At 39.6% G+C, this 14,416-nt stretch overlaps 1 protein-coding gene across 1 annotated transcript in view; it reads left to right on the top strand.

The window, feature by feature from the left end:
- NUP210 (nucleoporin 210) overlaps positions 1-14,416 on the top strand; it is a 1,597,588-nt gene that overhangs the window by 1,296,471 nt on the left and 286,701 nt on the right. Inside the window, 1 exon segment of the mRNA XM_053721041.1 lies at positions 3,546-3,669. Coding sequence (XP_053577016.1) covers positions 3,546-3,669 — 124 coding nt within the window.

The following is a 14,416-nucleotide window of genomic DNA, read 5'->3' on the forward strand; positions in this document are numbered from 1 at the left end:
TTCATAAGACTCTCTGTAAATAGGTTGCAGGGATTCATCCTCCCTTTATAGATTGACAATATACTCTTGTACCATTACCTCTGCTGATATGTCTTAGTACTGGTTTGGCTATCTGCTATATGTGGATGGGTGTCTTACACAGTAAGTATATACTTTTATTATATAAGACACTCTCAACTATGGATTGGGCACTTTTTAAGTAAAGTTGTTATATATTGTTTGTATACATGCCTTAAATCAGTAATTCAGTGCTCTTTTCTTAGCAACTTTAATTAGTGGCTAAATGTTTGTCAAGGTTGTAGTCTGTGAAACATACAGGTTTTTTTTTGGAGCTAGTAATTTATTAAGAAATTATTATGCTAAGTATTATATTAGTCTCATAGAATGTTGATAATCATATTTTATGCAGTATAATAGAAGTATCCATTTAGGCTTTATTTAGGTACATTTAGTTTTTTTGTATATACAATCTAAATTCTTACCTGCTTTTTAGAGTGATGACGCTATTTATGTAATGCGTGACACGTCATAATTTCCCACCAAAAATTTCCCACCAAAATGTTGGTCACTTCCTCCAAAACCAGACCTTCTGTCTCAAGGCCCATTTTTTCCATCCAGATCTCAAATCTCTAAATTTGAAGGCATGGAAATTGAACGCTTAGTCCTTAGTCATAAAGGTTTCTCTGACTCTTTGAATAACACTATGATACAGGCTTGTATGCCTGTTTCATGGAAAATATATCACAAGGTTTGGAAAACCTATATTTCATGGTGTTCCACTCATAGTTATTCTTGGCATTCTTTTAGAATTCCTAGGATTTTTCAGTTTCTTCAGGATGGTTTGGATAAAGGTTTGTCTGCCAATACATTTGAAAGGACAAATCTCTGCTCTTTCTGTTTTATTTCACAGAAAGATTGCTGATCTTCCTGATGTTCACTGTTTCGTACAGACTTTGACTCATATCAAACCTGTTATTAAATCTATCTCCTCCTTGGAGTCTAAATTTGGTATTAAAGACTTTGCAGGCTCCTCCTTTTTAGCCTATGCATTCTTTGGACATTAAACTACTTTCTTGGGAAGTGTTATTCCTCTTGGCTATCTCTTCTGCTAGAAGAGTTTCTGAACTGTCTGCTCTCTCTTGCGAGTCTACTTATCTGATGTTCCTTCAAGATAACAATGTTTTGTGTGCTTCGTTAAAATGTTTGCCTAAAGTTGTGAATTCTAACAACATTAATAGGGAAATTATTGTTCCTTCCGTGTGTCCTAATCCTAAGAATACTCTTGAAAGATATTTACATTATTTTGGATGTGGTAAGATTTCAGAAAGATTTCTAGTCTATTTGTTATTTTTTTCTGGTTCCAGAAAAGGTCAGAAAGCCTCTGCCATTTCTTTGGCATCTTGGTTGAAACTTCTGATTCACAAAGCTTATTTGGAGGCGGGGCAGTCTCTGCCTCAGATAATAACAGCTCATTCTACAACATCAGTTGCCACTTCTTGGCATTTTTAAGCATTAGTTGATCAAATCTGCAAAGCAGCCACTTGGTCTTCTTTACACACCTTTACTAAATTTTACCGTTTTTACATTTTTGCTTCTTCGGAACCAGCTTTTGGTAGCTGTCTCAGTTTGATTCTAGTGCCTATGATTTAAGTTTTTTGAATTTTTAAGAAAACTTAATTATTTTTATGGATTTAATTTCTAAGCGGAAATATCTGTTTTTATTTTATCCCTCCCTCTATAGTTACTCGTGGACTACCACATCTTGGGTATTATATCCCATCAGTAACTAGCTTATGGACTCTCGCCACCTATATGAAAGAAAACATAATTTATGTAAAAACTTACCTGATAAATTAATGTCTTTCATGGTGGCGAGAGTCCACGAAACCCACCCATTTTTGGGGGGTTAAGATTTTTTTTCTTTAAAGCACATTATTTATCCTATTCCTATTTTTTATGCTTTTACTACTTATACACCTTACTAACTTGTCAATACATTAAACTGAGGTATGGGTGAGGTAGGAGGTGTATTTATAGGCATTTGAGGTTTGGGAAACTTTTCCCCCTGCTAGTAGGAAAGTATATCCCATCAGTAACTAGCTTGTGGACTCTCGCCACCATGAAATACATTAATTTATCAGGTAAGTTCTTACATTAATTATGTTTTTTTGTGTGTAAGTGAAGGTTTCTGTGTGTATGTGTGTGTTTTTCTATGAGTGTGTACAATAGACATGGAGTCAGGTTCTTGCCCATGCTCAGAAGAGGCAAAATGAGATTTAAGTTCTCAGCATGTTTGCTTCCTTATCTAGCTGCAGGCAGTGGCTTACATATAACATATATATTTTTTTTACTAATGAAGCACTGTTTCATATCCCTTTAACTTTGAAAAATGTAATTAAATTAATCTATTGCAAGACAACAGATAGGTCTTGTAACTACAATGTGTTTTATGACCCTCTATATCAGCAATATAATTTTAAATTAATGTTGAATGATTAGAAATCCAAAAAAAGTATTTTTCCAGCCACCAGTTAAACTTTAAAAAGGTGCTGTCTTTCACTATCATATTTAGAATGATTAGAAATGGCATCCTCAAACTGGATTACTTGTTTTTTTGTTTGTCAGTTCATGGCAGAAAAATCAATTCAACAAACAATAATTATATGCATATGCTCCATAATTAGCCCCTGCCTTCTGGTATATCTTCCATATTTCCTGGATATTGCAGGGTTTTCACAGATAAGGATGTCAGCCTGTTGTCCCCCCTATAGCTACCACATCAGGGCAAATGTCCTGGTTTCCAGAGACTTCCCCTGGATCCACTCACAACACACCCGGGCCATCACACCCTCACTCATGATATGTCTGACCCTTTACTAATGTAAAATGGCATAGGATGCTGTTCCTTTCAATCACCTTAAAGGGACAGTATACACTCTTTTTCATATAACTGCATGTAATAGACACTACTATAAAGAATAATATGCACAGATACTGATATAAAAATCCAGTATAAAACTGTTTAAAAACTTACTTAGAAGCTGTCAGTTTGGCTCTGTTGAAAAGGTAGTTGGAAAGCCCACTGCAAGTGGCAAATAAGACACTCCCCCCCCCTCCCCCTTCTTTTGCATATGAAAAGACCCTTTACACAAACAGGAGCAAGCTGGAGTATGTAGTCGAGCGTATTCACATAAAACTTTGGGGCTTGGTTAGGAGTCTGAAAATCAGAGCAATGTTATTTAAAAATAAGCAAAACTATACATTAATTTAAAAAAAAAAACTTTATGGGCTATATAAATAGATTATCTACAAAACATTTATGCAAAGAAAAAATGAGTGTATAATGTCCCTTTAAGCAAGACAGCGTAATGGATTTCTTAGCTGAGCAGTAACTGTTATGTCAGATCTGCTATATAAACCTCCCACTACATTTTAACTATGCTTAGTTCTTTGGCAAATGTGGTGGTTATATTTTACAAAAGATAATATAGTCTTCATTATTTTTACTCAAATTATTTATTTATATTCTTCTTCTTTTGTTATAGATCTTAATTCATTCATCACAAAAAACGAGAGCAGTGGATTCAAATGGAGAAAAAATCAATTTGCATTCAGCAAATGCCTATCAATTCATTATTGAAATAGGTGATAAGGGCATTAATTTAAAAGGTAATTTTACATCTTTCACAAATGCATTTTTTAATCTTATATTGAATTATATAAACAAAAAGTATTTCATCAGAGGGTGAGAGTCCACGGGTCATCACATGAGGGAATTCCCCTCCTGACTCCTAGAAGGAGGCAAAAGACACCCCAACACACCAGGCGACACACGATCCTCAGTAATTTTCTTTTACCTCCTTGATGAGGAGTGAGGTAAAAGTGAACTGCAGATCTACTTGTTGTTAAATTAACATTTAATATTTCATGTTCCTTGAATTAACCTTTTTATAACGGACTGCAATATTTTTCTCTTGGTACCATTACTTTTATAACTAAAGGAATTCCTATGCCATCATATTTTTTATATCATGCATGCTACGTTTTTTTATAGGCCTTACTAATAACATTTGCTTTCTTTTAATATCTATTACGTATGTTTAAAATAAATTGACAAATATTATACCCACTTTACCAAGTAATTTTATTTATTTCTTTTTTGCCATATACTGTTATTTGCTATTATAACTTGACATTTTATTAGATTTTAAGCCCCTTTGAGGAGTGGGCGCTCACATTACTTTGTTGTTTGTATGATGACCGCTGCTTCTTAACTTCCGTTTCAGGTGAGCCTCAAACAATGGGCCTTCAAATCAGCATTCGCTGCTGCATAAATGGAGCCCAGTGTGTTTTCCTTCACCTGCACTAAATTTTCTCTTGTACCCTTTGATTCTTGGCTTTATCACTCACAGGTAGAGCAGATGTACTAACTGTTAGTAGTTTTAGCAAGCTTTTTAACACACCTTTTTTAAGGTATAATCCTTTTGCTGTTTTTCATAGTCTTTCAGCGCTTATTTGACAATATCAAATTCTTGTTACTGTTTCCCTTGTAAGGAGTTAACAATGTGCTTTTTTTTTCCTTTGGTCTTAACTATTTGGGTGCTTTACACTGCTTATTTGCTTCAGTCTATCTCTGATAAGTAAGCTTGCTATATATATATATATATATAGAGCAAACTGGTGCAGCTCAGGCCTTTGGTCTGTCAGCTGATTTTCTAGAAGGGAGAGAGTGCAAGGTATTTTACCATAATTTGCTCCCAGGAGAGAACTTTATTCATTCTACAATTAAATTGGTCATAAAACTTGCAATTTTGAAAACATGTCAGTTCACTTTATTAATTGTCAACAGCAGTTTTAGTTTAGTATAACATTTAAAAAACAACTCGTTTTTTTATACTTTTACCTTTTTTAATACTGCATGATTACATTGTGCTTAAAGGGACAGTCTACACCAGAATTGTTATTGTTTTAAAAGATAGATAATCCCTTTATTACCCATTTCCCAGTTTTGAATAACCAACACAGTTATAATAATATACTTTTAACCTCTGTGATTATCTTGTATCTAAGCCTCTGCAAACTGCCCATTTTTTCAGTTCTTTTGACAGACTTGCAGTCTAGCCAATCAGTGCCTGCTCCCAGATTACTTCACGTGCACGAGCACAGTGTTATCTATATGAAATATGTGAACTAACACCCTCCAGTGGTGAAAAACTGTTAAAATGCAATCTGAAAGAGGTGGGCTTCAAGGTCTAAGAAATTAGCATATGAACCTCCTAGGTTAAGCTTTCAACTAAGAATACCAAGAGAACAAAGCAAAATTGGTGACAAAAGTAAATTGGAAAATTGTTTAAAATTACATGCTCTATCTGAATCATGAAAATTTATTTTGGCCTAGACTGTCCCTTTAAGGCAGCCCCTGCATGCAGTCCATGGAAGCAGGAGGAGAAATTGGCCAATAGTATTTCCTATTTAAATGAGTAATGTGAATATTATAATAGCAAATCGCTGTCCTGTTCGCATGCTCAATAGGGCTATATACTGTCTGTTTACTTACCACTTATAGATCTTCCCTCTGCAAGCAATCCTGCTTAACATTGCTGTGTCACTTGACAACCGCTCTGTGTGAACACAGAGCGCTGAATACTCCTCCTGCTACATGTTGAGTGAAGAATCATGGGAATAAAGATGGCAGCGCATACTCCCGAGGGCTATATGTAAAGCAATCTGTGGTTGGCTTTGCATAATGAGCCAAATAGAGGGAGTACAAGTAATTAGAAATATAAATGAATTTTTGACCAATAAAACATTAAAATAGGTAAATACATTTAATTTAACATAGTAATATTTTTAAACCCGCTCCGGAGACTCATCACTGCCCTCTGGTCCCTTACACACCCTCTCCGAGTGAGCTAGTGCTGCTTGCCAATGCAGCAGCAATACAGGGCTCAATGGTCAGTTGGGGCCCAGTATCCCCCTCAGAAGACTCTTTGCTCTTCCCTCTCTGCCTCCGCTCTCTCAGTGGAAGTCAGTTTTCTTTTCCCCTCTGCCTGTGCCTGTGCATTTGGTCCCTACTACCCCATTCTCTCAAAAATCACGGAGAGACTCAGACTCTTCACCGCCCTCATGTAGTCCCATGTCATGTAGTAGCACTTATTTGGCAGTTGGCCTGAGCTTGCCTCCTAGGCAAACCGGGCCCTGACTGCAGTCAACACTGTCACCCCCTGATGGTAGCTGTGAGTGACACTCTATGTCACTGTCTGCATCAACTTGCGGTGATGCCATGAGTGGTGTAGGAGGGAGGCAGGCTGTGCTTTGCAGGAGGAGGGATGGGTTTCCTATATTACAGAAAGGGGGGAGGGAGATAAAAGGGGAAAAGGGATTCCTATGAGCAATCATTTAGGGGTAGGGGTGGATTGCAATACTACAGAAACATTTTTTTTTATGTATTAAAAATCTAAATTATATAAAGTGGGTGCTGGTAGACAGCTGCTAGTACCTAAGATAACAGCACCTAGTTAGGGGGAGGAGGGTTAGAGAACTGTTTTGACTGGGGATCAGGGAGAGCTCTATAAAACCTCTTCCAGCTCACTGGTAAATCTTGTCTTTGCCTCCTCTGTAGGAAGGTGAAGAATGAAGGTGTCCATATTATTCTTTAGTGAGCTGAGGCCCATTTCCATCCATCAATGTTTGATGGGGGGATGTATTGGGAGTATGGGTAGTGACATATTTTTTCACTTCATGGGAATTAGTCGCAAGCCTTCATCAGGTGTTACAGGGACCTCCGCCTTTTCCTCCTCCTGTTGAGCCATCAATATACTCCTATTCCATATCCTCTACTGATATGTTTCAGCACTGGTTTGGCTTTCTGGTATTTTTTACCAGTAGATGAGTGCTTATAGGTAAGTAGTTTTTGTTATTATATATGGGCATTCTTTTAAGCCAGATTATTTTATAATTTATCAAATATATATATATACTAGCCTTGGGATAGATTTATTTTTTTTAACGCACATCAGGTTTTTATATAGGCGATTTTTGATAAGTTTGTATATATCATTTTCGCGCCAGCTTTCAAGTTTGTGTGCTTCGGGATAGCGCACGTAGGCATCTCGGGTTTTCGCATGCAGGTCTTTTTTGCGGTGCACTTTTTTTCTTCAGATAAGAAGAGCTGCTTCTTGGTGGGGGTAAGTATTTTCCCTTTCTTCAGGAACTCTTTACAGTTGTATGTTTTATGTTATATGCACATTACCACTTTTGTAGTTTTCTGCTGTTATGAAGCCTTTTGTTTCTAAACTTATTTTAGAAGCTGAGCCATCTGAATCAGTGTTAAATGTGTTTATTGTAAGCAGGCTGAGTTATTACTTCCAACATATTTACCCTACACATGTTTAATTGTTTTAATGCATTTTAACCTTTCTAATGCCATTCTTGCTTCTAAAGGTATCACTTCTTTTTTTTTCTTTGTTCCTTATAGGGGAGACCTACATATTTTGCTTCTAGAGTTAAAGACTTCGCTCTAGAGTATCTGATATGTTGGCATCCTCTTTTCTGTTTAAAGTTGAACATAGTTGTTCTATTTAAAGGAGATTTTGTTTAGTTTAGAGGTTTATGATCCTAAAGTAGCTGAGGAGATAAGTCTGTTATTCATTTAGACTTAATTTATAACCTATGGATAAATCTCTTAAGTTTTTTTACTATCCCTGATGCTGTCTCTGAGATGGGGCCATTTGCAGTGTTCTTATATCCTTTTTTAAGACCCTTTAGATTGGAAGTTAGTATCCTTCTATAGGAAGGTTTTTCGGCAAGCAGGTTATATTTTTATGCCAGCAGTTTTTGTTGCTGGTGTGGCATTTGAGCCTTTTGGAATTGCTCAAATGTGCATATGCTTTTATTTAGGTTGCTGTTGTTTAAATCATTCAGTTAAATTTTAAGAATATGTCTTTGGTAGTACTTTCTAGAATGATTTAGATTTACCAAGTAGCGGATGCTGCAATCTACCCCTGATGTTTCTGCTCGTCGCAAACATAAGTTAAGAAGCAAGGTTCATAATACCGATGGTCCTTAACTTGTGTGGCGGACTGCAATCATCCCGATCTGATGGGGATGATTGACACCCCTGTTTCATGTATAGAAATAAAGACACTACAACTGTTAGTGTGAGGAATCATATTGAACAATAGAACTACATCCAGGTCAGAGGTGAGGTAGGAACAGGAAACAGGAAGTATAAGGCAATGCAATATTACCATATGGTAATAAACCATTGTTTATTACCATAAACAAACAGAGTCACAGTATTTGCATAATAACTCCATAACATCTCCCCTTTTTTACATTCAATCTAAAATTTGCTAACAATTACCTAAAATAGATCCTGAACAGTCTTAAAGATAACATACTACATCACTGGTAGATACACTACAGATTGAGTCTATCTGGTGGTCTTGAAAATCGACCGCTACACAAGGCCACAGGGATTTTGCCTGGGTGAAGCTGTTCAGCTCCAGAAGATGTTAAGGAGCTGCCCTCTTTCCCTGCTGGTGTGTTTGGCACGGAAGAACTTGCTGGTATAAGAGGCTGCATTATGACATCCTCATTGTATCCTTCTGATATGGCAGCAGTATTGTCTCTGCCTTGCTTTTGTGGTCCATTAGGACTAGGTGCATTGAGAGGCACGGAATGCTCAAGTGCCGGATGCTTATAGGCTTGTGTGGTGAGATGTTCTCAGGTGGTAGAGACTGCCGTCCACATCCACAAGATATGAGCGAGGAGCAACCCTCTGAACACAGGTACTCAGTCTCCAGCGACAAGTCCTGTCACCAGGGAGTGGCTTCATACGGATTGGCTCTCCAATGTTTAGTTCATGGCAGACACATCGTATGTCAGTTTGGAGATCTGTTTCCTCCGTCGCAGTTTCTCCAGTACCCCTGTTACCACACAAGGTTCAAATAATTTATTTGCCACTGGCAATGAAGTCTTCAGCCTCCTTGACATCAGGCGCTGTGCAGGACTGCTGCCCATGCCTGCAGTTGGGATGTTCCTCCAATGTAGAATGGCTTTCCATGGTCATTACCTTCATACTTGGCCTTTTTGCAAAGATTCTTCACTATCTTTACAGCTGATTCCGCTTTGCCATTAGCTTGAGGGTGCCGCGGGGAAGAGGTAAGATGCTCAAATCCCCAATCTGTAGAGAACCGTCTGAATTGCTCACATGCAAACTGAGGTCCATTATCTGAGCTTACCCTGTCTGGCTGTCCATGACGTGCAAACTGTGCTTTACACCGATTGATTGTAGTTTCAGCAGACAGATCGGGAAGGAGCTCAATCTCCCAAAAGTCAGAATAGTGATCAACGATTAGTAGAAAAATCTTGCCCAGCATAATTCAGTAAATCCATGCTTACAATTTGCCATGGCCGTGTGGGCAGCACATGTGACATCATGGGTTATTTCTGTTGTGCCTGCACATATTCATTGCATGCTGAACAACGGCTAACAAAGTCTCTAATCTCATTTTGCATGTTAGGCCAATATAGGGTATCTTGTGCCTGTCTATAGCATGCTTCACCACCAATGTGACTGGCATGAATACGCGTCAGTATCTCCGATCTTAATGATTTAGGAATGATGACCCTTGACCCCTTGTACAATACACCATCCTGAATGCTGATTTCGTCTCGGAAAGTCCAATATTCTCTTACAATTAATGGCACCTCTGCCTTTGAATCTGGCTAACCATTCAGAACAACATACTTAAGTGCTTGTAAACTCTCGTCAATTTCTGTGTGCTGTCTTATCTGAAGCAATCGTTGGTCTGTGACATTTAAATAGTCTGAATGATTAATCTGCAAAAGGACATCCAGGTCCTGTTGAACATTGCAAACTGTGTGTTGTGCACTCTCAGGTGTACCACTTGCTGCTGTAGCTCTGTTAAGAGTGTCACCAATGTAGATTTCAGGTCCAGGTTTATAGACAACATTTAGGCAATAATTTTGTAATGTGAGCAACATGCTCTGTAGACAATTTGGTGCACATAAAAGTGGTTTCTTGAAAATAGATATCAGAGGCTTATGGTCAGTTTCTGCCATGATCTCGTCACAACCATAGAGGTAGTGATGAAAGCGCTGGCAGGCAAACACAATACTCAGACATTCCTTTTCGATTTGTGCATAGTTTTGCTCAGTAAGGGTCAGTGCCCTTGAAGCAAAAGTGATAGGCTGGTCAGCTTGCAATAGGCAACACCCTAGTCCACTTTTGCTTGCATCACTTTGAATAGTTACAGATTTTGTAACGTCATAGTACTTCAGGACAGGTGTATCTGTGACCAAACGTTTGATGTCCTGCACTGAATTATCATGCTTAGGAAGCCAATGCCAAACTGCATCCTTGTCCAGAAGCCTTCTCAACGGCTCGCAAACCTCTGAGAGGTGTGGTAGGAATTTTGATAGGTAGGTAACAAATCCTATGAAGTGCTGCAGGGATTTCACATTTGCTGGCTATGGCATATCCAGTATAGCTCTGATTTTTTTCTGTGTCAGCCTTTAAACCCTCAAAGGATAGTATGTGTCCATGGAAGCGGACCTCTTTGACCTTGAATTGCAGTTTTTTCATGCCAAGTCTTAGTTTCACCTGCCTACAACGATTCATTAGTTCCAATAGTTTGCCATCATGATCTTGCTCTGCTTCCCTATCTGTGTCCCCACAGCCAACCACAAGGATGTCATCAGCTATTAGTTCGATACCACTGAGTCCAGCCAATAGTTCATGTTGTTTATGTTGATACACCTCTGGTGCAACTAATACTCCAAAAGGCAACTTGAGCCATCTTTTTCTGCCCCAGGGAGTCCAGAAGGTTGTCATGTAGCTACTTGCATTATCCAACTTACATTGTAAAAATGCATCGCAGGCATCAACAAGCATGAACAGATGTGCTTTAGGCAGCTTGTACAAAACATCCTCGAGAGTTGGCATGATGTAGTGAGATCGCCTCAGTGCCTGGTTCAAGAATTTGGGATCTATTCATATTCTTAGCGTATCAGGCTTCTTTACAATCACCATGTTACTTATCCAATCAGTTGGTTCAGTCACTGTTGCTAAATGTCAATCAGCCTCATACTGGTCAAGCTGTGCCTTAACTGCCTGTATTATGGCCACTGGCACATTGCGCGGTGCACATTGTACTTAAGGGACACTCATGTCAAGGTCAAAATGAACTTCCCCTGGTACAGATTCTACTGGCCCAGTAAACATATCACTAAATTCCTTTAATAGCAAATGTTTTGTCTAGGGCCCTTTGAATTGATTGTCCATCACGTTGAGCTCTGCTGGGATAGAGAAATTCATCAGCCCTAGACGCTCACAGGTTGAGCCGGATAACAGTGTCTTTTGGCAGGCTTCCACAATTTCAAACTCTAGCTTGTGTGTCCTTCCACATATGATACATTCTGTCCTGAAGAGTCCTAGAGATTTCATAATCTCACCTGAGTATAACTTTAGTCTGGTGTCACTTTGCAGTAGACGTACTTCTGGTGTCAACATAATTTTGTCTCTCAAACACATTACATCACATGTTGCTCCTGAATGGAGCTGGCAGGATTGGGGCTTATTATTTAAATTTAAAGTGATAAACTATTTCTTTCCTCTGGCTTGCACAGTGCCGATCAATTCATTACTGTATATCACTTCAGCGGTATGTGGCTCTTCCTCATATGCAGATGTGTTCTCAATGGTGTGTAACTTTCCTAGTGATGGCTGTTAGCAAAGTGATTTGTTCTTCCACAAGACCTACAAGACTTCCCATAAGCTGGACATTGCTCTTTAATTCTTTGATGCACAGTCCCACAATATTTGCATGCTGTAGGGTTTGCAGCATTTGTGCTAAACAGGCGGCGCTGCTGCTGCGGTTTGCTTATATGTTGTCGCTGCATTGCAATGTTTATGCTGTCGGTCTGCTGTCTGTCCTGTTCCATAACTTTCAGACGTCTGTCAGTGAGCTCTGCTGTATGGCACATTTCAATGGTTGTGTTTAAAGTTGTCATGTTCTCTTAGTAGACGCCTGCGTGTGCTCTCACTAGCTACACCAAAAACAATTTTGTCCCTTATTAATTCATCCCTTAGAGTACCATATTCACAAGTTGCTGCCTTTTCTCTCAAGCGTGTAACAAAGTTATCAAAAGATTCTCCCTCTTCTTGTTTGCAGCATCCAAACACATACCTTTCATACATGACATTTTTAGGAGGTTTAAAATAAGCTTCCATTGCATCTAAAATGGTTGTAACATTATCTTGCTGGTCTGCTGTGAGGTTCAGATTGTGCTTATACACATGCCTGCATTCACTGACCATGACTCTTCTCAGAGTTGCTGCCTGCATTGCTGCAGAGAACAATCCCCACTGATTCTTATTTCCTCTGGGGGAGGTATGCAATTCATGGCAGTCATATTGTCTTTAAGTCTCTAAAGCTCTCAAATATCAGAAAAAAAAGTGTTAGGCTGTAACTCACAAAGCTATGCTGTATCTTAAAGCTGCTGTGCTCCAAACAAGAGGCTCAGTCCTGATTCTAGTTACTTCTGACACCATGTTTCATGTATATAAATAAACAAGCTGTTAGTGTGAGGAATCATATTGAACTATAGAACTACATCCAGGTCAGAGGAAGGAACAGGAAACAGGAAGTATAAGGCAATGCAATATTACCATAAACAAACAGAGTCACAGTATTTGCATAATAACTCCATAACAACCCCCTGCTAGCGGCCAATTGTCCACGAATGTGCAGGGGGCGGCATTGCACAAGCATTTCACTAGAAATGCTTGTGCAATGTTAAATGCTGACAGCATAAGCTGTCAGCATTTAGTAATGCTGGGCAGACATGATTGGCTACAGCGAATCATGTCCGTCTGGCATTTGATAAATCGGCCCCTATGTCTGCTAATATCGTTTCTAAATTCAGTTTTTTTACTCTCTCTCTGGTTGCTTTGGTTCTGGTTTACATCATGTTATCTCTACTGTGACTGGTAGCTTGGGAAACTTTTCATCCCCAGGACAGAGTCCAAAGGCTAATCTAGAGCTTCAAATTGTTTCCGCCCATTTTGTTAGAACAGGGAACAGAAGTCGGATTCCTCCTTTCAGCCTAGTTTGATCTGGAACAAATGTAGCAGTCCAGAAAATACACTCCCTTATACAAATCTGCACAAAGGTATGGCCCCAAATCCAGAGGTTCTGGTTGGGGAAATGTTGTGTCTTTTTCAGGATCCCTGGGTTCTAATTAAAGTTTCTCAGGGCTATTGAATAGGATTCAGAACTATGCCTCCCAGAGGAAGGTTTATTCTGTCCAATTTTTAAAAAAAATCATGTGAAGAATCTAAGGGAGTGATTGTTCCTTCCTGTTCCTTTGTTGAGACAGGGGATGGGATTTTATTTAAATCTCTTTATTGTTCCAAAGAAAAAAGGAACTTTCAGATCGGTTTTTGGATCTTAAGCTTTGAAAATGTTGCTACTTTCAAAATGGTCTATTCTGCCTTTTTCTGCAAGTTTAGTTTATGACCACATTAGATTTTAACCCCTTAACGACCGAGGACGTGCAGGGTACGTCCTCAAAAAAAAGGCAGTTAATGCCTGAGAACGTACCCTGCACGTCCTCGGTTTGGAAAGCAGCTGGAAGCGATCCTGCTCGCTTCCAGCTGCTTTCCGGTTATTGCAGTGATGCCTCGATATGGAGGCATCCTGCAATAACTTTTTTAAGCCATCCGGTGCAGAGAGAGCCACTCTGTGGCCCTCTCTGCACCGGAGATCGGTGGTTCCCTGCGTTGGTGGGTGGGAGCCGGACCGGGAGGCGGGTGGCGGCCATCGATGGCCCTGGTTATGTGCAGGGGGGGGCGGGATCGTGGGCGGGGACGAGCGGGGGCGCGCACGGACGCGCGCGCGTGCACGGGAGGGCGGGGGCGGGCGCGTGCACGGGGAGGGAGCGGGTGGGAACCGCTACACTACAGAAAATGTGTTAATAAAAATGTTTAAATGCCCTAATATTTTTTTAAAAAAAAAAAGATCCGCAAGGTGGTGGGGGTTTGTCTGTGTGGGGGGGGAAGCTACACTACAGAAAAAAGCCAAATAAATATAAAAAAAGCCCTTTTTTTTTGCAAACTGGGTACTGGCAGACAGCTGCCAGTACCCAAGATGGCCCCCAATGAGGCAGAGGGGATGGTCAGAGAGCGGTTTTGGGGGGGATCAGGGAGGTTGGGGGCTAAGGGGGGGATCCTACACCCTAGCATATGTAAATATGCTAAAAAAAATTATTTATTTTTTAAAAAACCCTTTTATTTTAGTACTGGCAGACTTTCTGCCAGTACTTAAGATGGCGGGGACAATTGTGGGGTGGGGGAGGGAAGGGAGCTGTTTGGGAGGGATCAGGGGGT

The sequence above is a fragment of the Bombina bombina genome, chromosome 7, assembly GCF_027579735.1.
Source record: "Bombina bombina isolate aBomBom1 chromosome 7, aBomBom1.pri, whole genome shotgun sequence".
NCBI lineage: Eukaryota > Metazoa > Chordata > Amphibia > Anura > Bombinatoridae > Bombina > Bombina bombina.